The sequence below is a fragment of the Ursus arctos genome, unplaced genomic scaffold (assembly GCF_023065955.2).
Source record: "Ursus arctos isolate Adak ecotype North America unplaced genomic scaffold, UrsArc2.0 scaffold_23, whole genome shotgun sequence".
Lineage (NCBI taxonomy): Eukaryota > Metazoa > Chordata > Mammalia > Carnivora > Ursidae > Ursus > Ursus arctos.
This window is the reverse complement of record NW_026622908.1, coordinates 45,174,165-45,198,937: the sequence shown is the minus strand read 5'-3', so window position 1 is coordinate 45,198,937 and position 24,773 is coordinate 45,174,165. Positions and strand designations below refer to the sequence as shown.

General features: G+C 59.6%; 1 protein-coding gene across 5 annotated transcripts in view; it reads right to left on the bottom strand.

Annotated features, from left to right (window-relative positions):
* ANO1 (anoctamin 1) overlaps window positions 1–24,773 on the bottom strand; it is a 157,694-nt gene that overhangs the window by 41,037 nt on the left and 91,884 nt on the right. For 3 of the 5 annotated variants that reach the window (XM_057317267.1, XM_057317269.1, XM_057317270.1), the window contains 9 exons: window positions 22,185–22,283; window positions 21,286–21,437; window positions 19,480–19,534; window positions 16,429–16,480; window positions 13,574–13,629; window positions 10,454–10,495; window positions 5,233–5,297; window positions 4,372–4,506; window positions 362–522 (listed from right to left, as the gene is read on the bottom strand). In XM_057317267.1, the coding sequence (XP_057173250.1) occupies window positions 362–522; window positions 4,372–4,506; window positions 5,233–5,297; window positions 10,454–10,495; window positions 13,574–13,629; window positions 16,429–16,480; window positions 19,480–19,534; window positions 21,286–21,437; window positions 22,185–22,283 (817 nt within the window). Of the gene's footprint in view, window positions 1–361; window positions 523–4,371; window positions 4,507–5,232; window positions 5,298–10,453; window positions 10,496–13,573; window positions 13,630–14,116; window positions 14,192–16,428; window positions 16,481–19,479; window positions 19,535–21,285; window positions 21,438–22,184; window positions 22,284–24,773 lie in introns of all 5 variants that reach the window. The other 2 variants (XM_057317266.1, XM_057317268.1) reach the window with 1 other exon arrangement.

Here is a 24,773-nt window from a genome sequence, read left to right as displayed (position 1 = left end):
ACCCCAGGAAACTCACGTCAACTGTCTCTGGGCCTTGGCGTCCCTCCCCGTAAAGTGGGCACGCAGAGCCTGCAGGGGGGCTGCGAGGACCTGGTCCCAGGAAACAGGGCCCATTTCTAAGAGCAAAGCACCCTCCTCCCCTTTCATAAGGCGTGGGTCAGAAGAACCAGTCTGCATCCAGGATGCAGCACAGATCCCCCTCACCTGCGGACGCAGCGGGCCATCATCTCCCCCGACCCTCCCTCCCATGCTCGCTCCTGGCAAATGCTGTGCAACATCTCAGGGAGGAAGGAAGGACACGTGGGGACTGCGCCGAAGTTGCCCCTGCCCCACAGACCCAGGGCGGCCGGGCTCTGCTCACCCCAGAGGGCCATGAAGACCGAGAAGAAGACGGTGGCGGGGTTGTCGAAGAGGTGGCTGGCCCGGGCCGTGGCACAGGCCGAGCTCATCTTCCAGTAGCTACAGGTCTTGTCGCACAGCGGGCACATGGTGATGTTGTATTTCTGGTCACACATCTCCATGCTGGAAGACAGGAAGGGGCCGTAAGTCCCCGCGGCCAGCACGCGGAGGAACCCTGCGCCGGGAGCCACGCTGGGGTGGGAGAAGGTGCTGGAGCCAGCCGGGGGTCGGCGGGGTGACCCCGGTAAGGCCCGCCAGCCGGCTGCAGCCAGCGCCCGCGTCCCTCGCGCGCTCCAAGGCCGGCCTCAGACACGGGTGACACGTGCGGTCCCGGGGAGCCTGTGCTCAGAAGGGCCTTGGCTTGATTTCATGCCTCTCTGTTACCGCCTCAAAATTCTCCATGAATGTGAACAAGGCTCCTGCGTTTTCATTTTGTACAAGGCCCGCAATTTCTGCAGCCGACCCTGGGTGTGGGCCGGTCCAGACTTGCTGCGTGGCCGGAGATGGGCACGTGAGTGCTCACGTCTCAGGGGGGTCCTGAGGCGGCAGGACCCACAGGCTATATGGGAGCTGCCTCGCAGAAGCAGAAAGTCGGCAGCCAGCTTCCTTTGCCGGCTGGGTGCTGCCCGGGTGTTCACGTTATAAGGCCCCAGAAGACAGTGAGAGGAACAGGTGAAGCCACCAGAATGCTGTAACCCGTGCGCCTTTGCCCGTCCCAGGCGTGGCACATGCAGGCTCAGTTGTCCCGGTGGGGATGCTGTGGGGCAGCTGGACTTGGGCGCAGCCCAGCTATCTGCCTCAGGGGGTTCTGGATGCACAGGGGAGACAGGCAGCTGGGCTGGAAGGAACACATTGACAGGCAGCCCGGGGTGGGGGACATCCACCATGCAGGACTCGCTCAGCAGCCGAGGGGTGCTTGGTCGGGATAGTGGGTCCTGTTCCACACAGGGTCCTACCCTGCTGGGCAGACGTGAAGTCTGGGGCTGGAGTCCAGCTGCTACGGAGGGGCTGGAGCGGAGCTGCCGAAGCCCAGCGGCTTTCACCCTCCACCGGCACCCTGGCACTCAGGCTCTCTCCTGCTAATACTGAGAGACGCCAATGTTCAAAGGCCATCAGTTGTGTGAGCTGGAGACTGCAAGGGCATCCACCTGGCCCAGACCAGCTTTGGGGACTATTATAATCCCACCTTTATTGATGAAGAAGTAAGCCCAGAGAGGGCAAGTAAGATGCTGAAGGTCACACAGCAGAGTGGGGATTGGGCCCTGGTCTCTAACTGTAAAGCCCAAGGCCTTCAAGGCTCTTGCATTCTGCCCAGAGACGGGGCTCTCACCTACCGCTCCTGGGTCCTCCTTTGGCTCTTCCTGCCCTCTGTGCCCCTGGCCAGGCCCTTCAGCCTCAGACTCAGTTTCTCCTTCTGGGAGACGAGGAGAGGGGCCAGAGTAAGGTGCCCCAGCTCTGGCCTGCCCTGAACTTTCCCCTCCCTGCTAACTTGGACAAGACACTGAGCTCTGAATAGACACCAGGCAGGAGTGCTCATTCCCAGGGGCTGAAGTAGGGAGGGGGGTGTTTTTGTTTCTTATTTCTGGATACACTGAACTTATGCATACAACCATAGCCGGCCCACAGCAGGACACCTGCTGAAAGGCGCTCAGGGACCCCCCATGTGCCAGCCCAGTGGGCATTCCAGCTCTCTCTTCTCTTCCCAGTTACACCATGAAAACCCTGTGTGCCAGGCACAGAGGTGGAAAGATGATCGTGGCAAGGAGGCTGCTACCCCGGAGCACCTGGGGAAGTGAGTGCACATGCGCGCGCGTGTGTGTGTGTGTGTGTGTGTGTGCATATGGGTGGGAGAGGGGCAGGCACACACGGGCAGTGGGGCCGCATGGACCCCAGAGCCAGCCAGCTCTGGCTTTAGGGCTCGGCCCTACCATTTGTAATCTGGGTGGCCTGGGACAGGTGACTCAAACTCCTTGGGCCTCAGTTGCCCCATCTGTAGAATGGGGGCACTGGGAATGAAGAGCGCCCATGCTGCTGGGCTGTTGGGACATTGGGGAAACTGGGGAAAACCCATGAAGCCCCTGAGCAGTGGTGCTCACCGTTATTACCCTGGCAGTAACCAAGCAGAGACAGCTGCTGGGAGGGGTCCATTTCCCGCCCCTCGCTGAGCTCCCTCTCTTCTGAGGGCCCATCCTGGGTGGCAGGGGCTAAAGGCCCCTGTGGTCACTGTGCTGCCTGGGGCCCCGGTGACCTGGCCGGAGGGTGGGGGGCCCAGAGCCCTGTGGGGGGCAGGGGCCAGGCCGTGCAGCTCTGCCTGCCGGGGATGGCCTGCTGCCCAGCCCTCCTCCCTGTTGGCATAAACAAGGCCAGACAAAAAGCCTTTTTCTACTGGTTCTAAACCCTCCACCTCGCCCTTCATCACCCACAGCCAAAATAAAGACAAGGAACGGGAAGGTCTGTTCTTTGGAGGGGATGGGCCAGGTGGGGGTGGCAGCCGGCACCTCGAGGGGCAGGGCCACCGACTTCCTTACAAACATGGGTAGATCGGACTCCAAGGGGGACACACACCTCCTGCTTCGCCCAAGGCACCAACCGGGCAGAGCCCGAGGCCAAGGTTGGATGGGCGTCCAGAATCCGCCGTGAATGTGGTTCGCATCCCTGGCTGTGTGTCAGGAGGCGGCCCTGGCCTGGCCTCGGGGACCTCGGCACCCTGGTTGTGCAGGTGTGCCCGGGCCAGAGCCTCCCAGCTGAGACTCTGCTGGCTGCGCTGCCCCGGGGGGGAGGGGGAGGTGAAGCCCCCGGGGGGCCCTGCCACTTCCCACGTCCTTTCGGGCTTTAGAGCTAAATCTACATCACACCTGGGCTACCCCGATGGCCACCGTCGGACCCAAGCACAATGGCCTCATGTCACGTTCGCCCACAAAGGGACAAGCTTCCTCTGGTCTGTCTGTGCCCAAAATAGTCCTGGAGGGGACGTAAGCCAGATTCCTTTAACGTTTTGATCCCGGGGGGGTGGAAATATTTTACGTGTTACTCATGCATCGAAGTATCATTTACACAAAAATTTGCCGGATCCGGCTTTTCTGTGCTGCAAAGCTGTGACGAGCCAGGCTCTGGGCCAGGTGCGACTCGTTTGAACTACAGATGAATTTTCCAAGCCATGGCTCTGCTTTGGAGACACGAGGCTGAGTCGTAAGAAATATAACTGATGTCCTCGAACTTCCACAAGAGCCCGCACGCTGGTGGGCGGCAGGGCCGGTGGGCCTGGCAGCAGCGTCCCTGACCGGGCGGGGAACACGCAGCACAGTCACCTCGGGCTCAGGGCCACGGCTCTGGCACGCGGCGGGGAGAGACAGGACACTCCCGTGCACACCGAGGACGGCGGCCTCTGGATTCCATTGCTTGACTCATGTTCTGGCTGCCATTTTGGGAGAACCACACCCCAGCACGAGGCCAGGCTGTCTCGGGGCCCCCGGCCTTCTTCCAAGAGCTCCCCATGCCTGATGTAACCCTCGGGGAACAGCGGCATGAGCGTCAGCTCTGTCCCTGCAAAAGCACCCAGGGCCACGGGGACAGGGGAAGCCGGAGCGAGAAAGGGACCCGGCGGCCCGAGTCCATGCATGAGACCTCACCAGGGCCCTTTGTCTCATCTCCCGAGCTCACTAGGAAGCAGCGAATCTTCTTGTCACCGGAGGACTAAAAACTCTTTTAATAAAAAAGAGGGCAGAAAACCTTCCAAGAAGGGAAAGGAGCTGGATGCTTGTTTTACGTCTTCCTCTGAACAAGAGTGTCTCCTGGGCCGTCTGTGCTCCGAAAGGCCGCCCACACTCTTGGACGGTGCTCCCCGCCTCCCCCCCATGCCCCCCCCCCGCCCCCGGGGCCTGCGGGTTCAAGGACCTGCCGGGCCACAGCCTTGGGAGGAACGCGGCTCCTCCGTGAGCAGAGGGCGTGGGCAGGGAGGGGCTGCCCGCCTACCTGGGGATGTTCTCATCGACGGTGGCACATCCGTACAGGAACACGATGACGCCGACCACGGACGCGGGGATGAGCATCTGGGTGTACACGCCCAGCCAGGCGAAGTACAGGCCGATCTTCTCCCCGAAGTACTTCCTGCACCGCAGGGCAGAGCCGAACAGAGGTGAGCTTATGCTTGCTGCACTCGCGTGTGGGGCGCTCGGCGCCTCCCTGCCCGCAAGGAGCAGCTCGAACCGGGCCCCGGGTTCCCCCGAGCAGGGCTAGGGAGTGGGCGGGGGCTCTGGGCCATCAGGGGCAGGGAAGGTGGGCCATTCCGTTTGTGACACCCAGGCCGGGGGGCGTGTGGCGGGCTGCCTGGGACGTCATCACCCCCGTTCTGAGCCCCACTCGGCGTAAGAGCTGGAATGAACTCTGGCCTGCAGGCACCGAGAGAACCAACCCTCCTCACATTCAGCGTCTCTGGCGCCTTCAGGGGCTTAATAATTTTCATGGGCTGGACTCTGGTCTGCAAGTCCCCACAGGACACACATCTGCTCGCCTTCCCGCCCTGGGAGAGAGGACAGCGTTCTCCTTCCCCTCAACCCAGTCGTGCAAGGAGCCCCACCAGCTACACAGCGGGGTCGAGCTGGGCTGGGGATTCAGGAGAAGAGGGTGAACATGACAGGAAGGGCCCATCCTGCGGTAAATCCGCGGGGCTGTGGGCGACCTGGGGCCTCCTTCCCAAGCTCCTCAAGTTCATATGGGTTTCCAGGTGCTGAATATTCAGTGCGGTCCAAACCAACTGACATCCAACCCGGGACTCGCCTCCCACAGCCTCTGAGCAGCCAGGCCCGCTCCTTCTTACCTGGCGTCCCCTCTTACCTGACCAGGTCGATGGGCTGGTACTTATAGAAGACCCTGTAGCTCGCCCACTCTTGGTACAGGAGCTGGGGGAGAACAAGAGGGGAGGGCTTGTGAAAATGGAGCTTTGCTTCCCAGAGCTGATGGACTTGGCTCACAGCAACATCATTCATTCATTCAACAAATGCTTCCTGAGAGCCGGCCATGTGCCTGCTACTGTGCTGGGTACTGGGCTCTCAGAGCTGAGCATGGCGGACACAGCCCCGAGCCCCGGGGCTCCCGTCCTGGCAGGGGAGACCCACACGAAGCTTTCAGCTCCGGTAAGGGTCTCAAAGAACCCACCGGCAATGGGAGCTGAGCTGGCCCGGGAGCAAGAACAGGCTAGAAGGGACAGAAGCTTCTAGAATCATTACGGAAGCCTCACGCTTCATGATCTGATCCAGAATTGATCTAAATTGGGCCAACCCTGTGAGACTTTTCCACTTAGGGTTCTCGGCTGTCCCTGTCAGACATCGTGCCATTCTTGATAAAGGACAGAGACCACCCTGCTCTGGAGCAGAGAAACGGCAAGACGTTTAAAACTCTCCTGGGATGCAAAGAGAGCTCGGCGTTTCTCTCCTGAGATGGGCTGTCTGATTAACACAGCTTGGTGAAATAAATTAAATCCACACACACCCCGTCACCCCCCAGGCTCTGGGCAGGGATGGTAATGAGCTGGATGGATCGAAAGCCTTGTATGAACACGCAGAGACTGTCCTAGGAAAGACACCACGTTGGGATGAGTGGTGTTAAGAGAGAAATCCCACCCGTGTGGGTCAACGATGCTTTACCAGCCGTAACTCAAAGCCTACATCACACAGCTGGACCCCCTGTGCCTGGCCGCCCACCCGGGCCGGCTTCAGACGGGGAACGGGAGGGAGGCAGGCGGGAGACTGCGCCATGGGCTCCCTGGGCTCCTCTGTGTCCTGTGGCCTGCCTTGTGTCCTCTTCCCTTCTCTCTCTCTCTTTTTTTTTTTTTTAAGATTTCATTTATTTACTTGACAGAGAGACAGCCAGCGAGAGAGGGAACACAAGCAGGGGGAGTGGGAGAGGAAGAAGCAGGCTCCCAGCCAAGGAGCCTGATGCGGGGCTCGAACCCAGAACACCGGGATCACGCCCTGAGCCGAAGGCAGACGCTAAACGACTGTGCCACCCAGGCGCCCCGTCTCTTCCCTTCTCTTAACACCTGAATTTAAAACAGGGGAGCAGGGTCTCCCATAGTCACACTCTACTCTGGCCCCATGACAACCCCCTGTTTTATATCATCACCCCAAACACTCTCTGCTATGGACTGAATGCGTGTGTCCCCCCAGAATTCATCACATTGAAGCCCTAATCCGAAAGGGACTGTGTTAGGAGATGTGGCTTTTGCAGACAGAATTCCAGTTAAATGAGGTCGTACAGGTGCGGTGTTGACCTGCCAGGACTGGGGTCCTCACGAAAAGAGACGCTAGTGCTTTCCTTCTGCACATATCCACAGAGGACACCGTGAGAAGGCTGCCGTTGGCAAGCCAGGAAGAGGGCCCTCCCCAGGGACGACCCAGCTGACTCCTTGACCTCCAGCCTCTACAAGCGGGAGACAATGAACGTCAGTGGTTTAAGCCCCGGCCTGTGTATTCCGCTGTCACCGTCCACACTGACGAATGCCCCTGCCCCCACCTCCCCGCGGTCCGGAGCTGATGGCTTCATGTGCGCACAGAGACCATTAGGTAATTATCCAAAAATTAGCAGTGTGCACGAAGGCTCGCTGGGAGGGGTCCTGCTCCCACAGACCAGGGAGTCAGCTCTGAGAAATTATACTCAGAAGAACACAAATGCTGTGTTTCCTCAAGTCAATGCACACATCTGCTGGGATCTCTGTAAGAGGAGCCGTCTTTCGATTTTACGTCTTTCTGTGAGTGCTACAACGGGATGTGCTCAGCAGGGCCCACGTCTTGAAGGACTAGCAGCAAAGCTGGCTGCTGGGTGGGGGCTCTGCGGCCTCCTGAGGAAGCAGGGTGCATGGGGTCCCCTACATCTCGGAGGAGAGAGGTGGGAGTTAAAGGCACTGCTCCTGTGCGGGGATGTGGGCTCTGTTGGGCCTCCAGTGTGCGTCCTGGGCACTGAGTCTGAGTCCTGAGTCCTGGGTGGGGTCCGGTCTGAACCCCTCCCCTCTGAGCCTGTGGCCTCCGTTATTCTGGTGGAGGCTGTCTTCCTCCCGGGTCCGAGGGGGATTCCCCAGGGGCTCATGCCTCATGAAAGCCAGAGGACTGGGGCTTGCTGTGTCTCAGCAGGCCTGGTTATGTGGACAACAGTGAAAAGCTCCCAGTTTCACTCTGCAAACGGCAAACTTGGATGAGTGCACAGACCATCTCTGGAAAAGCAAAGCGGCCATCGCTGACCAGGGCGGCTTCTTCCCCTCTGTCGAACCCGAGCTGGAGGTACAGACCACACGCACACCGCAAGGCACACCAGAGATGGGGGCAGGAGGAGGGAGGAGGGGCGGGTGGAGGGGGTCAAAGACTGCTGGGGTACAGAAGGCCCTCTCAAAGGCATGGCCTCGTCACGCTGGTCCCTGTGTTCCCGGGCCTGCCTACTGACACCGGCCTGCGGCAGGCCGGCCACCGTTCACGGGTACACGGCACAGCCGGGGGTACACCCTGGCTCTCTGCACAACTGCTTTACCTCTGTGGAACGTTCCTCCTGCCAAGAAGGGAACATCAATCACCCTGCCGCTGGCAGAGCGGAGAACTCAAACTCAAGATTTCCCTGTTATGGCTGGCAGGGCTCCGAGGGTGCACCTCAGCCTTGCAAGCAGGGTAGGAGGTGTCAAGGCCCTGGGGTAGGCCACTGGGGAGCTGGCGGCTCCAGTCACTGTGACTCCGGACCTCAGACGGATCCTGGCTCAACCCGCCGGCGTCTTTCCTGCCCAGACCTCCCACCTGGGCCCACACGGCTGGGCGGGCCTGCGACGGTGCCAACCCTGTCCTTAACTACTGTGTATGGACTTGCCCCTTGCCATCTCTCCCTGAATGGAGCCCAGGAGGGCCAGGTTTGCCTGGTCCGTGTTATCCCCAGAGCCTTGCACAGGGCCTGGGGCAGGTAACAGGGTCCCAGTAAGTAACTACAGAAGGAAGGAGGGAGAGAGGGAAGGAGAGACAGAATGATAGGTCAGGGTCCTGTGGTTCTCAGTCCAGCATGGGGACGGAGACAACTCAGTCCGCATCTGGAGTAACTCCCCCGCTCCACATCCCTGGACGAGGGACGCTCCCGCTCCCAAGGGCCCCGAGTGTCTATGACCCAGGGGTAAAGCTGACTGTTTGGACTACGCTCAGCCTTGGCCCTGGCCTCTTGCTTAAGCATTCCTACTGGTGCTCTTCCAGCTCGGCACAGAAGGGCCTTGGCTTGGCTGTCCCCCCTTTCCATCCTGTGAGGTATCCAGGGCCAGGCACTGGGGGCTCCCCTGCTACGGATGGGACCAATAATGGGGAACCACCGATTTGTCACTGGAAAGGCAAAATACTCAGAACCAGGTCACTTATGATGGAGCCACATGGGAGAATGAAAAGTTCTCCAAGGCTCTAAGTTAAGACCTAAACACCCATCTGGGACATTCCTCCCACTCTCCCTCCCTCCGTTCCATCTATCCACCCACCCACCCAGCCATCTATCCACCCATCATCCACCCACCCGTCCATCCTACCTCTATCCATCCACCCATCCAATGCTCTAGGACTACCCTCATGGGCCAGGCCTGGTACTCACAGCTGGGACATTAAATCCAATGGGGGTGGGGAGGATGGGGGGTGGGCAGCATCCAGGCAGATTGAACAGGTGGGTCCGGACAAACCTAGAACCATGTTTGCTGGGCCTGGTGCCCAGTGGTGCCCAGTAAGGAGCTCCTGAGTGAGGAAGTGAATGGGATCGTTTTGGCAGCGGGGGACTACAGCTGACTAGTCTCAGGTTAGTGAGGCGGCCAGCGTGGCTGGTGCACAGGGAGGCAGGTGAGAAGGTCACAGCGGCCTGTGACCAGGAGGACTGAATGAAGCCTGAGAGGGGGTCACTGGTGCCCAAGGAGGAAGCATTTGTAGGTGGAGGAAAGGAACCAGACATGCGGCACAGGGCACAAAGGGATGAAGGAGGACGGACTCCGAGGCCAGAGTTGGCCCAGGCAGGCCTGGGGAGGGGACGGTGCTTCTCTCACAGGATGGAGTTGGGGGGGGGGGTTCTGCAAGTCACTGGGTCTCAGACGAATGCCAGATGTTCCACTAAAAATAACCAAATATGTCATTTTTGAGCTAAATCAGATAGCATCTTCAGCTGGATTCCCGGGCGGGCAAGTTGTATCCAGCACCAAAGGTTTAAAAACACGTATGGGGGGCTGGCGGGAGGCAGGAGCGGAGAACATTCCATACACAGAGGTTCCCAGCCCGAGATTTGGGACAAGGCCACCATTGTGAGGTTCCCAGGGAAGAGTCTCCACCCACCGCCTCTGAAGGATCTGCTCTTAAGGGGCAAACATGGGTCCATGAGGACTGTTCCCCCAGCTAAAGGAAGTCTTCACTTGTTCGGGAAGTGGGAGGGGATAAGGTGGGCTTGGGGAGGAGGCTGGAAGCCAGGCGCTGGCTTGTGTATGGGATGGCGGGGAAGAACCTTCCGGAGGGAGGAGGACAGAGGAGAAATGGCTGCAGTGGGGGGTGGGGATGCGGGGGGTCTGGGCACATAGGATCAAGGAGAGCACTGAACAATAAACAGATCACTCGGTGTCTCCAAAGGCATAACCCTGGGAACACCAGCTCAATACCTTTTCCATTAGAAAGGGTTCCAGGTCAAATAAGTTTGAGAAACACTGGGTTGAACCATGTCCACGAGTCTCCCCAGTGTGCGGAGGGGGCTGTGGCTCTCTGTGTGGCTGGCCACAGCAGGCCGGGAGCCAGCCATGCAGGATTAGGCCAAGTGTCCACAAGGGGTGTGGCAGGTTGATCAGCCCGGGGAGACACAGGTTTTGGGGCCAGCGAAGAAGGCCCAGGTAGAGAAACACACCCTCTTCTTCACACGTTCCCTGCAGCCCGGGCACCTCTCAGACGCGGAGAGACAGGCACAAACCAGCGGGCCGGGGTTCAGCCCGGTCCCCCCAGACGTGGGGCGGGAGTGTTGCTGCCCCAGGGGCCACCGCGTAGCCCTGTCCCGCCCGCGGCCCTCCATCCACTCCACACCCACTCACTTTTCTGTCGTTGAAATCCACGTTTTCACCTTCGTAGTCTCCCTGTTCAGGAGAAAAGGGAAACTGTCAGTACTTGATAGACCTTGCAAGGAGCTCAAATCTGCCATGCTTCCAAATGTAAGCGCCAGCCGCGCTCGCGGACACAGGCAGGTAACCCCAGAGAGCAGTCACAGGCCAAGGAAGGCTAGCGGGAAGGCTCTGCATTGTTTCAACAGGGTGAACGTGCGTCCCACCCGCCAGGAGGCCCCACAGTCTGGCCCTGCCAGGACCCCTGGAGGGCAGGACGTTTTATGGTCACTGTGCACAGAGATCAGTGAGTCCCTCACTCCCATTTCACACATGGCAACACTGAGGCTCAGCGAAGCAAACTGGCTTTTCTGGGACAGACAGCGAAGCTGGTCAGACCTGGGACTTGGAGCCAAGTCTTTAAATCCAATGGAAGAGAAGGAGGGCCTGAGGGTTGGAAGTCGGCCCAGTACACCAACCGTTGGTACCAAGGACTCAGGGGGCCAGTGACAGAGAGGCCCCGCGTGGCCCCGGGGTTGCTGGCCTGGCCAAGTGAGCCTCACCGGGTGGAAAAAGGTTTGAAGCCCCCCGGAGGTCCAGCAGGGTCCTGTCCCACCCACTGGCCCCTTCTAGGACCCTCCTGTCCCCTCCAGGCAGGAGCACTTGACCACCAGGTCAGCGCTCCCGCTGCCCCGTGTCTCGGAATGACGGCACGCTGAGACCAGGGTCACTGATGTTTCCCCCGCACCCCCCGCCCCACCTCTGAGCTTTCCCAGTGTGTCTTCTCATGGCCGAGACCGCCAGGCCATTCCAGCAGAACTCTGTCTGTCCAGGCCCTCGAGGGGGGCAGATGCCAACCAGAAAGGAGGCCACATAAAGCAAGCGACACATGGCAAGCAGCGAAGAGCCCAGCTCCCGAGCCCGGTGTGTGACTTCCCCTCCTTCTATGTAAGCGTGTGGGGCACCCTCCGACCACCTTGCAGCCATTTCTCTTCCCAAGTGTTCGAACGTCTGCTTTGGGACTGAACAGGTAGGTGCCCTTCAACTGTGGGGACAATTTGTGCAGGTAAAATGCCGTATTCCCTCAAGATGCCCAAAGCCCTCCCTCTGGCGGCAAAGAACCTGGACGCAGGGAGGGCTGGGCGCCACCGGGGCAAGCTGCGGGGGCAACTGCAGACTCAGTTTCCCTGTTGGTAAAGTGGGCCTAGACCCCACACGGAGGTCTTCTCCACCGCCGTGTGAGTTCAAAGCTGATGGTGCGGCAGGTGGTTTTCCCTGGACGGGCTGTCAGATAAGGACAGGCCCTGGGGGCCTGACTCCTGAAAGCGTCAGTTCCAGGAGGGAGCCCGTGGCCTCCAGGGAAGGAGGAGGTGATGGCATAGCTGGGGGGTGGAGTAGCCAAGTGTCGACCAGGGCCTGCTCTGGCCCCCACTCCCCTACAGGGGCTGTGTGGCCCTGAGCAAATTAGTAGACCTCTCTGAGCTCCGTCTGCACCAGATTAAATAAGAAAAATCTCCTACTCAACACAGTTCTTTGCATTCAACAGGTGCTCAGAAATGTTGATTTCTCCCCTTTCCCTTTCAAGCCTTCAAGGGCTGACTCCAAACAGGCAGGGAGGCCCAGAACTGGGCCCTGACATCTCAGCAGGGGTCACCAGCTGAAAGGCCCAGCAGTCTGTGAGCGGGCCTAGGGGGGCGCTGCATTCCTGGAGCCAGCGGGGGTGGGGTGGGGTGGGGTGAGCACCTGCTGATGGAAGCGTGATGGACAGTGATCGAGGGCCCTTCAGCTGGGACCGTTGGCCGGGACCTGTGAGGTCTGAGCCCTGCCCTTGAAGCATGCAGCAGGTCACTGGCCAAGGCCACTTACTCCACACTCCCCAAATCAACACTGCATTCATCAAGCACCCAGTAAATGCCAAGTGCCAAGGCTTTCATGAGACACATGCCCGAGGAACGGTGGCCAAACAGTGGTGTTTTTGTGGGACAGGGAACCTCAGAGGCTGGGCGGGTAGGGGTGGGGAGGCAGGGAGACATCACCCGTGCAGGGGCAGGGCCAGGCAAGGGGGAAAAGGAGGGCTTTGTGTGGATGCTTTGTCTGTCCTGGGGAGCGGGGGAGGAGCTGCCAGGTAGAGGAGGTGGGGAAGAGCATGCAGGCAGAAGGAACAGCATTCTGGAAGGCACAGAGGTGGGAAAGCCTGGTCAGTGGACCCCAGCTCCCCACAGTGAATGATGAGGGGATAGTAGCAGGTCAGTCATAGGTCTGGAGAGATGGCCCTTTGCTGTTCTGGCAATTGGGTTTTTCCAATCCAGTGTCTTATCGGAAGCCCTCTCACTTCTGTGCTCCCTCTGATGCCCGCTGGAAACGATTCCCCGCTTGTAGATGGGGTCGCGAGGTGCAGAGAGGACAGGGGCTGCCTCCACTTGGGGCCGCGGAGGCGCGTGGCCAGGACTAGACTCTGGGTCCCCTGACTTCCGGCCCTACCCTTCTCTGCTCTCTCCTGCTTCGTGGTTCCTAGTCCTTGGGGCAACACCCATTTGGAACGTTCCAGAGGTTCACAGTCCGGGGTTCCCACACTGCTCTGGGCCCACAGTGCATTCCCGTGCCCCGATGAACCCTAGCCCCTGTTTCCATAGAAACAGCAAGAAGAGACTCATCCTTCTCCACCCTGACCGAGCCAACGCGCGGCCGTGGCCACAGGCTATATTTGTCAGGGGATACCAGAGGGATTTGGAGATCCAGTTCAGGAAGCTGGCCACTTGCTCTGCAGAAATAGATACACGCAGAGCCCCAGTCACTCAGCCAGAGTGGGGGTGGGGTGGCCGGGGAGACCCAGGCAGGGAAAACATTTCGTGGACTGGCCAGCTACAAGGTTCACACCCCGTCCGGGCAGCGTTCCTGCCACAAACGCCCCTGCCTCGGTGGGCTTGTTCTGCAAGAAAAGATGCCCTGGATGTGAGTGCCTGGCCGGGCGTGCCTGCGTGCAGCTGACATTTACAGAAGAGCCAAAGCAGGAAGCTGAGACCGCAGGATAATTAGAGCTCCCTGGAGGTGTGGCCCGTGGGGATTTGGGGCCTCCAATGACGCAGGCGCGAACCCTTTGTCAAGGTTACTTACATCGTGCAGGGGGTAGGCAGCCGAGTAAACGCCATTGGCCAGCAGGCTCGTGATACCTTAAAAATAAAGGCAGAGAGAGGATTACAGACCAGGTATGTGCCCCACTGCTCTCTTTGCAAACAGAGCCGTCCTAGGACCGTGTCAGTCGCCGAGAATTTTCTCAAAGCCCCCTGCACCTGGCGGCACAGAGCCAGGCCACCTTTGTGGCGTTTCCTCCCCGGGTTCAACTAGGAGACGGTGAAAACATGCTCTACCGGCAGGATTAGGAAGACACAGAGGAAACCCCAAGAGACAGTGACGCCGGGGAGGAAGGAGGTACCCCCGAACCTGCAATTCACCAACTACCCACACCTGCTCGAGGGCAAGCCTACAGACGAGAAAGATGGATTTCAAGTGGTTAGAAAAGCTGAATCACGAGAAAAATACGGGTGGGAAAATTGATGGTGTCGGAAAACACACATACAATTTGGAATTAGATTTTAGGTTGATTGGGAAAGCCAAAGGGGAGGCCTGCAGGCCCCATGGGGGGGCGGAGGCACTTACCGTATTTACTACATTTTCGCCTTTTATTTAAAAGGGCAGAGTCCTTCTTTCTTCCCTCTCCTTGCCCTCCTTGCCCTGTTTGTACATCGGGCTATTAGTTACATGAAAACGTCTGAAAGGACCAAAGCTGCATTTGGGGGAGAAAGCGTTCGCTCATGGCAGTCCGCACGCCTGGGGGGCGATGGGGCAGTGGCCACGGCCTCGACGGCCGCCCCAGACCCTGCGCTGTCACCACACCTGCGCCTCCCAGAACCCAAAGGTGTGCCTTCAGCTCCGGGCCCCAGGAGACACCGTGCTGTGGAGGGAAAGGCAGGGCTGGCCACGCCCTTGGGGGCCAGTGCTGCTCCAGAGTCTCCAGGAGCCCTTTGCTGGCCACAGAACCCTTGGCCTGGCCAAAGAGGCTTTGTAGGTGGTGAGTGGGTCAGCTTTTTCAGTGGCCTAGCTGGCCCACCCTTTACTATGCCACTGGGAAATGGTGGGTAAGTGTCTTCCTGAGGTCCACTTAAAAACAGACCATCTCCTCTGTTAGTGATCTGGAATGATCAGGGTACCTGAGGGATGCTTAGAAATCCCAAACCAGAGACAGGTGGACGTATCCAGCTAAAGCCCACATGCATGAAAATTCATCTGTAATAAAAGTGGACGTGGATCTGATTCAGATTTGATGGCTCCTTACTGTTCCTAGAACACTCTCCACACGGTGTTGCCACAGGGCCTTTGCACAGGTCTGGACCCCTCTGTCTGACCCCTCATTTTCTTCAGATCTCTGCTCAAACGTCCCCTTCTCAGAAAGGCCTTTTCCGATCATTGTTCCTAAATCCTCCTGGCAGCCCTCCCGACCCCCACAAGATGATGTTTTGACTTTTCTGATTATCTATTTCTTCCCCCAAAATATAAATCCCCTGAGGGTGACAGAATCCATCCATACTTGCTGCAAGTCGAATGCGTGAATTTGGAGGTGAGTAGGGCTTTCGGACAAGGCACCGAGGCGAAGTGGGGGTGCAGACGAGGACCCTTGATCTATGCGCTCTCTCACCAGGTTTGCCAGAGATGCCCGCCCCTGGGGACGACCCAGAGCAGGGATCAACTCTAGCTGAGAAGCCCCCAGACCCTGGGCTCTTTGCAAACCTTCAGGCAACCATGCAGGTTTGCACTGGAAGGGACCCCACAGGGAACGTCCAGGCAGACTGAGGTCTGGGACAGGAGCCACACTTCCTCCCACCTCTGCTGACCTGGGCCACTCTGAAGCCTCTCCCTCTGTCTACGGTGGGCCAGGCTTACGGTTGACAGCTTTCCCAGGCTCCTCTTGGCCCCTGAATGAGACCACCCATTCCCACTGACTTAGGACATGGGCTCAGAGATTGCAGGCCTGGAAGGATTCCCTGTGACTGGCCATCGGCCTTACTGGCCAGGGCACCTGCAGCCCGCCTGACCCTGAGGGCCACCCTCTCCTGCCTGCGTCCTGGGCCTGGCCCCCAGCACTCCCCCACACTGCTACTCTCTGCTTACATCCCGGTAGGCATTCTCCCCTCTGCAGGAAGCCAAGTGTGCAAGGATTCTCCGTCCTGGATGCACAGACCCTGCGCCTGCCAGCGCTGCCCCCTGGCCCCGGAGGGTGTGCAAGGCATTCCTTTGCTCTGAAGTGTTTGGTTTTGGCGACCTCAGCCTACAGCTGCGGGGCGAGGGACCCATGCTGGGGTGGGGGTGGGGGTTCGACTCTACACGCTTCAGTCGGGAGAATTCTGCATTTGTGGGGTGGGGTGTGCTATAAACCCCTACACAAGGCGCCCAGCTGGGATGGTTTCATGGCAGGTTCTGGAATCGGGGTGTGTGTCGAGGACACGCCTTTCAGCAAGGCCCGGTGTGGGGCTGTGTGGGACCCCGTGGGGCGCCTTCCGCTCCACGCTGGGTGCATGTTTGGCTGCTTCCCAGCCACGGGGAGCTGCTTTGGGCTGTCACCCCCGGCCGGAACCCTAACTACTTCCTCCTGGACTGGGAGGGTCAGCAGAGGGTGATGGCGCCCTGGTCGCCCCTATAGCTTCCCACAGCCAGGATTTACCACTGCGGGGAGAGGCTCTGACGCCACCACGAACGGCACAAGCTGGAGAAGGGCACGTTGGTGCCTCCAGCGCCAGGCCATAAAACGGCCCCCGCGGTCCTGGAACAGCTCTTCTGTCTCAAACGGCTACACCGGCTTAAATCAAAACCTTCTAAAACCCCCAAACGGTCTGCCTGCCTCCCACGGAGATGATGGGAGGCAAGATTAGCGCTGGGAGGGGAGCACTGAGCTCAGGCCCCAGCAATGTCCTCACCCATGCTGTACTTGGCCTTGGTACACGTTGTTCTTTTCAGGATCTCATAGACCTGTTGCAGAGACAAGAAGGAGGGGCGGACAGTTACTTGAGGCAGCCAGGGCATGCACAAACAGTCACACGACGGCCGAAAAGGGACTGGTCGAGCATGACCAGCAACAGCCACCCACTCTCCTCTGAGAACAGACGGCAAGCCTTTCTACGGATGCCTGTCCCCAGCGCCAAGGGTGTGCTGTTCTGAGGGAGGAGTCAGCGGGATGGGAGGACTCCCATCTCTCACTTCCCTCCATGAGGCATCGACCGCATCCTGCTGTTCAGCGTTGAGAGTTGTCCCCTGCCCCTCGAGGGACAGGCCACTCTCCCTTTCGGCTAGGAAGGGAGTTGGGATTCAGACCCATGGGGACACAGCCAGTAGGACCCCTCCCAGGCGTAGCCCTGGATGTTCTAGAAACCCGAGGTGGGGGCAAGTCTTAGGAGTCCATTTACCCTGCATCAGGAGGTGGCAGAAGTCCCCCTGGAAGGCCCCACACCATCCCAGCCCCGCCCCTTTTACTAATAAAACATTTTACTTGGTGGCCTCAGGAGCCCAGGCTTGGGAGTCTGCCGGCCTCTGTCCTGGCTTCACCACGTGCAGACATGCCATCTTGGGCAAACTACCTCATCACCCTGGGCCTTAGTTTCCCCATCTGCAAGATGGGGTGAACATGACTAGCCCTCTGCCACAGACATGACAGTGAGAGCAGCAATCCTCCCTCCAAGCCCTCAGCTCCCCCTCGGCTGCCAGGGGCCCCCGGTCCTGTCCCTGCTCTCCTGCATCCCCATCTGTCCCGGCCCTGGCCCAGCAATCCGGCCTCCTGGCTGCTCCTCTCGCTCGCTAAACCCTGTCCCGAGGCCCAGGGCCTTCACCCTTGCTGTTCCTTCTGCTAGAAGCGCTTGGTCCCCGAGATTTAGGCGGCTCTAGGGCAGCTGCTACCCCGGCTGCCCTGCCCGCCCACTCTGCTCTCGTCCCGGAGTGCTCCCTTGCACCTGCTGTAAAGACACCCATTGCCTCCTCCCTTGCTCTCACCAGTAACTGCCAATGACTGCGTGAACGAGCCACTCAGGCAGTCGGCCCCCTCCCCGGTACCCCCGAATCTAACTGGGGGCCCCATCCTGACCTTGCTGACTCCCCTGGGACTACCACCTCCCATTCACCTGTGGTCACGACCCCATTCGTGACCACCTGGAAGCCCACATCTGCCCCCACCTGCCCTCCCACAGCTGGCCACTAGCCATCATCTTTCTCGAACTGATCTGACCACATCCTAAACCTTGCTCTGCAACCTTCTATGGCTCCCTAGCGCCTACAGGCTGAAGTCTGAGTCCCAAGACCAACACATCCGGCCCTTCCTGCTGATCCTGACTCCTACCCACTTGCACGCTGGGTGACTCCGATGCCAGGAGCCTGGGGAAGGAGGCAGGAAGAGCTGTCGATTTCCATCTTTGCCTAGAATGACCTCACCCCAATGCCGGCTATGGTCAGGCCTCAAGGACCATGGGGCCTGACCACCCAAGGACAAAGTTCTGAACTGCCAGTTTCTCTAGAGCATTGGCAGTTTACAAACCGGCCTTAGAGGTCTCTGGGAGAGAGCCCCACTCCCCCAGAGGTAAAATGGATTGTTCAGTTAGTAGTTATGGACAGAAATTCTTTCTGTGACTTGGGCTCATGGACTGAACTCTATTTTATAGCAGATTCCCAACGAGATGGGGTCCAGAGCTTTCCATTCACATGTCCCCCCTCCCCAAGAGCAAGAGTGAATTCACGAATTTGCACCCTGCCCCGTGCTCCTGGGGAGCATTTTGGCAGCCCCAGATCCTGTGAAAGGCTGGGGCACACATATACATGTTGAGACAGACATGTGACTCAGCTTCCTTAGCTGGCCATTCCTCCAATTCTCTCCTATTTCCTAATGACGAAGAAAAGGTGAAACTGACTGGTTCTCACAAGTGGTCGATGTCTGAGGGCGGTGTTCCCCCCAGGCACACCTGTCAGCCCCAAGCCACCCCAGCGGGCCACTGTTTCCACAGAAACGAGTTCCTTCTTATTTATTATGATGAGATGTAATTGCCAAGATTAATCAGTGACGCTGGTAATATAAATCACCGTGCTGCGCCCAGGCCGCCCTGTGTGGAGGTGCCCCGCTGCCCTCTGAGCAGGGAGCCAGAACCATTCTTGTTCTGAGGCAGGCTCGGTGCCTCCCCAGCTCACGAGGCTAGCAGGGGACAGCAGGCAGGGGGACCCGGATCTCCTTCCGGGCAGCGGCCTGAGCCCCCTTCACCAGTGCGACCTGCACCTCCGTCCCCCACACCTGGCCACCTGCCAGCCTGGGGATGTGGCCGGGAGGGTCAATTATCTGCTCAAGGTCTAGGGGCTGCAGGCCCTCCCAGTCCTGCACCTCCCCCCTCCAGGCTGGGCTTTCTGGGCGGGGGAGGCAAAGCAGCAGAGCGGCTTGGCTGCGAGCTTAATTTCTTGTGCAGATAAAAGTTGGGTCCTGAGCCGAGCATGGCCCAGCTTGGCCGGGGGACAAGTTGGCGGCCGCTGGATAAACATTAAAGCAATACCTTGAACAGGGCAGGCTGGCCTGGTCAGATTTCAAACTTGCATTGGCTCCTCTGGCACAGCCCCGGAAATCTGCCCCAACCCACACAGCTTTGTCTCCACCGCCCCATCACTCCTGCCAGGCCCGCCTGCGTGGAAACCTCCGGGTCTGGGGCCCACTAGCCCCACTAAGGGCCAGGGCAGGGAGGCCCGGGACAGGTGTTGAGGGGGCTGGAGTCCTTCTGCCCCTCTCCTGCGGCTCCACCTGGCTCCCCTCCTCCTGCGAAGGAGGAGGGGCAAGGGCGTCCCCTGGGGCCCCCCCAGCCTCTCTGTTTTATTATTCTAATTATTGCTGTCACAGGCAATTAGAGCCGGCTCCCACCTGGAGGAGTTTTGCTGAAATGAAATTATCATCCGCTTCTCCCCGGGGCCAGCTTGCTGGTGAGCCAGCGATTCCCACGAGCCATACTTACTATTGTGCTCCGGGTTTTGCTGTCGAAAAAGGAATCCTTGTCAGACAGGTCAAATCTGTTGAAATATCGGGAAGAAAGAGACACACAGTTCACCAGAGTTGGCTCTCCAGGTTTCCAAGGCCCTGGGAAAGCACACGGTCCCCATAAGCCGTGACTGTGACATTGGGCAAATTCCCTCTAAATGCCAGGTGTGCCCCGACCCTGGGCATCTTGGAACAGTCTGTGTCATTCCCCCGGCTCCCTCTGGGAGGCCTGGACACCCACACCTCCCTTCGAAGGATCTGCTTCCCTCTGATGATGCCCTTGTCTCTGCATCAACGCTGCAGGGGATGGGGACCGTGCCATCCCACCATCAGACACTGGGGACCGTGCCATCCCACCATCAGACACTGGGGACCGTGCCATCCCACCATCAGACAGTGGGGACCGTGCCATCCCACCATCAGACACTGGGGACCGTGTCATCCCACCATCAGACAGTGGGGACCGTGTCATCCCACCATCAGACAGTGGGGACCGTGTCATCCCACCATCAGACAGTGGGGACCGTGTCATCCCACCATCAGACAGTGGGGACCATGCCATCCCACCATCAGACACTGCCAATACTAAATACAATCTCCCTATACTTCACAAACAGGGTCAGTCCTGAGGTCTGGGCCCCCACAGATTTCCTAAGGTTTCCTGAGGGCAGAGGGATGTCTGGGAGAGGTCACCCACTGCCCAAGGCACTCAGGGTACAGCTGCGGAGGGGAGCCCCATCCCCATGGAGCCTGGAGGTAAGCCAGGCCTGGCAAGGGGGTGCCGAGGGGGCCAGCCAGGGCAGAGCCAAGGGAGGCCGGGGCACTGGGGGTCCTAGAAGGATGGTGCCCTGGAAGCCCCCGTCCTGCAGCTGGTGTGAGGAGCTGGGCTGGGGGCCACTTTTAAAAAATATCTTATTTCTCATCCCTGGGAGGGTCAGGAGGGTCAAGAAATGACAGCGGAGTGCAGTGCTTGGACCCTGCCCTGTGACTAATACATTTGCCAGAGCAGAAGCCCCAGTTCTGAGCTGAGAAACCGTTCTCCACGTCCCGTGAGACCAGTGGCATCCTGGAGACGCTCCCCCCGCTGCCCCCGTTTGTCACCAGTGTCCCTCTGGGTCCCAAAGCCCAAGCCCTCTCTATTCCCACCACTGCCCACACTCCAGCTCTGCCCAGCAAGGCCCCACAGAGGCCAGCAGCCGTCACCAACCCAGGGTGTTATGCCTCACAGGCCCCTGGGAGCAGGGTAGCAGGGAAAGTTCCAGAACAGGTGCAGCCCTGCCAGGCAACCCTGCTGATCGTGCGTCCCTGGGGCCTCAGGACTCCAGCTGCGGCTCAGTTCCTGCCTCCCGGAGCATGGCGGCTTCAGGAGGTCTGGTTAACCAGACCCTCTAGCTGGAACACGTCCCCAGAGGGACGGAGCCGGTGGGAGGGGGGAGGAGATGCCCAAGTCACTGCTTTGGGGCTTTAAGCCAAGCCGCATGCACGCCCTCACTTGGGCCTGTTTTCCTAAATGTCCCGCAGCAGAAGGACAAGACAGTTCGTCCCTTAAATCCTCAGCAGTGACCCTGGAAATCATTCTTGAACCTCTTCTGAGCTATAAGGTCTTCTGAGAATGTGCTTCAGGGGCTGAAACCCCCACTTCTCTGGGGGACGGAGCGCTTCTCTGGTCTCAGGGGACTGTCTACACTCTGCATGTCTCATGTCAGGTACCACGCTGGAGGGTCCACACAGCAGGGCTCTCCAGGAAAGGGCAAGCGGGCGTGGTGGGGGGGTCCCCACTTACAGGTGCTGCTTCTCCCGGGAGAAGGGGTAGGAGAGTCTCTTTGTGGTCTGGGGTCTGTGCTCCGCCACCTTGGGCTGGATGGGGTCGGTGATTTTCTGGAGCACCGAGTTGATCTTCTTTAGAAGGCCACGGGTCTCGTTAATGTGATAGAGCTGCAGACCAGATCGGGAAGGGGGGGGGAATCCGCGTCATCTGCTGGGCCATGACCCTTGCAGTCTATTCTCAGAGGGTCACAGGACTGTCCCACCCCGCCGAGATGGCATGTCCTGGGAACAGCTCCGGGAGGGGGCAGAGTGCTCCCTCCATGCCCGGTTTCCAGATCAACACTCCAAGCCCTGAGTTTGAAGAGAGCCCCCCCAAAGTGCAGTCACAACCCATCCCAGAAAACCTGCCTCTGGACTTTGCTTTGTTTCAAAAGAGGGAGTCCACACGGTCTCAGTGGACTTGAGGAGCCAGGGGCTCACTGACCCCCAAGAACAGCTTTGCCACCCCCCACGCCGGCTTTCCTTCCCGCACATGAAGGAAAACACGGACGCCTCGCTGAGCTCAGGAACACACTGTCAGACTGCTTCTCAGCCGGAAGTGCTCAGAGATTAAAAAGAAAAATCCCAGTGAGCTAGGAAATGATTAGAAGGAGTCCGATGAATTACCCAGGGCACCGCAAGGAGGGAAAACCAGAGCGGGAAGTCTCAGCGTGTTCGTATCTGTGACAGGCTCCCCCGAGGCCTCTCTTGGTGGGTTTGGTCTGGGGTCTCCGAAGACCCCCAGGACCGTGTGATCCCCTCCATAACCAAGACACGGGAGCCCACTGCCCTCAGCACTGGGCCCCTGCTGGTAGCGCTCTCCCGCTGGGCGCCTGCGCGGGCCGTGGGCCACGGGGTCCGCGCATCAGCACCAACCTTCTTCGTGGGCATCTTCAGCTTCAGGAACTCGGCCTCTCTGCACAGCACGTTCCAGGGCGCGTGGATCTTTACGAATCCAACCCCGTGAATCTTAGTCTGCAAAGGAGAGAAGGCCTCCGTCAGCGTGGGTAGCTCTGGGTTGGAAGCCATTGCCCCTTCCAGCATAACCCGGGTTTACAGGTAGCCGCTCTGTGTGGCTGCTGCCAGCGGCCCTCGCTCACCCCTCCTGGCACCGCTCGGGGAGCTGAGAGAATCTCCTCCTTGCCCGGTGGCGAGGGGCCAGAAGGGCCCGGAGGGCGTCCCGGGGTCCAAGACACCTGCGCAGCTGCTGGGTCACGGGCTTCATGCGAGCGGACGCCATGGCCCTTCCCAGCCAGCGGCGGTGCCCTGGCTTCACCGACCGGAACGCCGGGCCTGGGAAGACGGAGTCCCAGCCCGGGTTCTCCCCAGAATTAAACACTGCACGCGACGCAGCACTCCCACCCCGGGGCGCGTATCCAAGGGAAACGAAGCCTGGACCTTGAAGAGATAGGTGTGCACCCCGTTCCTGCAACTCCGTCCACACCGGCCGAGACAGCGGAATGACCCGACCGCACGAAAGGAGGAAGACGCTGCCATTTGCCAGGCCGCGGGTGGACCCGGGCCTTCCGCCACACGAAATCAGCCAGACGCAGAAAGACGAAGACCGAATGGTCCCTTACACGTGGAACCTAATAACGTTTGTGTAGAAAGGCGGCTTTCACAGAAACAGAGAACAGACTGGTGGCCGCAGGGGACGTGGGGAGATGTACGTGGAAGGCCACAAACTTCCAGTTACAGGGGACACGGGCTCTGAGCCCTCACGTGCAGCTCGGTGACTACAGTCCCAGCACAGCGCTGGGGGCTCGCACGCCGCTGACGTCTCACGCGTGCGCTCTGCGCTCGTGACCTCATCCGGGTCACGGTTCCACGACGCACGCGCACATCCAGTCAGCGCGTGGCGCCTTCCGTGCGGGCCCTGACGGCGCTCTGTCCCTCCTGCACAAAGTCGGGACGGGGCCTGTAGCTTGTCGCACTAGCAGGAGAGGGGCCCGCGTTCAAGAGCAACACAGGCCACGCTCCTGCCCGTGGGTGAGCTGCACGATGTCCCCAGTGACCCCCCCATCCTTCTCTGTCCCCCCCCCCGAATTTGGGGTTTAGGAAAATTCCCTGGACGCAGCCTACAGCAGCAAGAAGGTAATATGAGGCACATGTAACACCAGCAGACTAAGTACCCCAAGATAACTGGGGTGCCCCGTGGTGTTGATGCCACCAGAACAACAAAGAAAGAGGACTTGTCCCTGAGCCAGAGCTGTCCATGGCAGAGGGGCCACGGTCCCCCAGCTCCTCGAGGGGACCCCAGGGCTTAGAGCCCAGGCTGCCCCAGATGGAGGTCCCACCCAGCTCTCATTTCCATGATTCTAAGATGTAAAGGGACTGACCAGGAGTCTTGGCGAAAGGGAACCAGGCTGCGGGAGGGAGGGTGTCGCCAGCACGGGCCCCACACCGGGCACTCAGGGCCGGCTGATTCAGGGCCTGCCTCTGGCTTCCAGACCCCATGTCACGTCACCAGTCTGGGAATGGGCACAGCCCATGGGCTCATTGCAGGTTTGAGGGCAAAGCAGTGGAGCCAAAGTCACTTGGGGATGAATTTTAAAAACATCCTCAGGGGGCCAAATACATTCGCCCATCAGCCCGCGACACTGAAGTTCACAGCCACCCAGGAGAACGCGGGCAGCTGGGCAGCGGGAGGGAACGCTTCTGGTTAGGCCCTCACGCAGAGTTACAGACAGACCCCAGCTGCACCCCGCCCGGGGAAGGGGACCCTCCCTGATGCCGAGCTCCATTCGGGGCTCCCCCCGCCACGAGAGAAGGGCAGACACAGGCTAGCTGGGTCCTGCGCCCCCTTGCCGAGCGCACACTGAGGTCCCCAGGCTGCCCACAGGGCCCGGGGGAGCCATCCCCCTCCCGGCCCTCTGTCTCAGCACCAGCCCGCAGGCCTCCTCTCTGCTGCCACAGCACGAGAACCAGTCCTGCTCGGGGCCTCGGCTCCCCGGACCCGCTGCCCACAGCAGCACGGTGCACGCACTCCACACGTGTCTGTCCACACAGGGCACGTGCTCTACACGTGGGCAAAAGCCACACACAGTAGCAATGGGTACAGCAGTGGCAGGGAGGCCAAGACCCACGGGGTGCTCATGACACACCAGTCCCCACTCTGTGCTCTGCTATGTGTTTGCTCATTCGGTCCTCATCAGGAGCCTGCGGGGTGGGCCCTACCGCTGTCCTCATGTTGGAGTGACACTGAGGCGCACTCTGCCAGCTCATCAGACGAGTGTCCTGGTTCGCTGTCCTAGTTTGGCCGCAACAAGTGACCACACACCACCCAGCCTGAAACTATGCAGATTCACTCTCTCACAGCTCTGGAGCCCGAAGTCCTACATCAAGGTGTCCTAAGGGTCACACTCCCTCTGGAGCCTCGAGGGGGAGGGTCCTTTCCAACTCTTCCAGCTGCCGGGGGCTCCAGGTGTCCCTGGGCTGTGGCCACGCCCCTCCAGCCACCTCTGC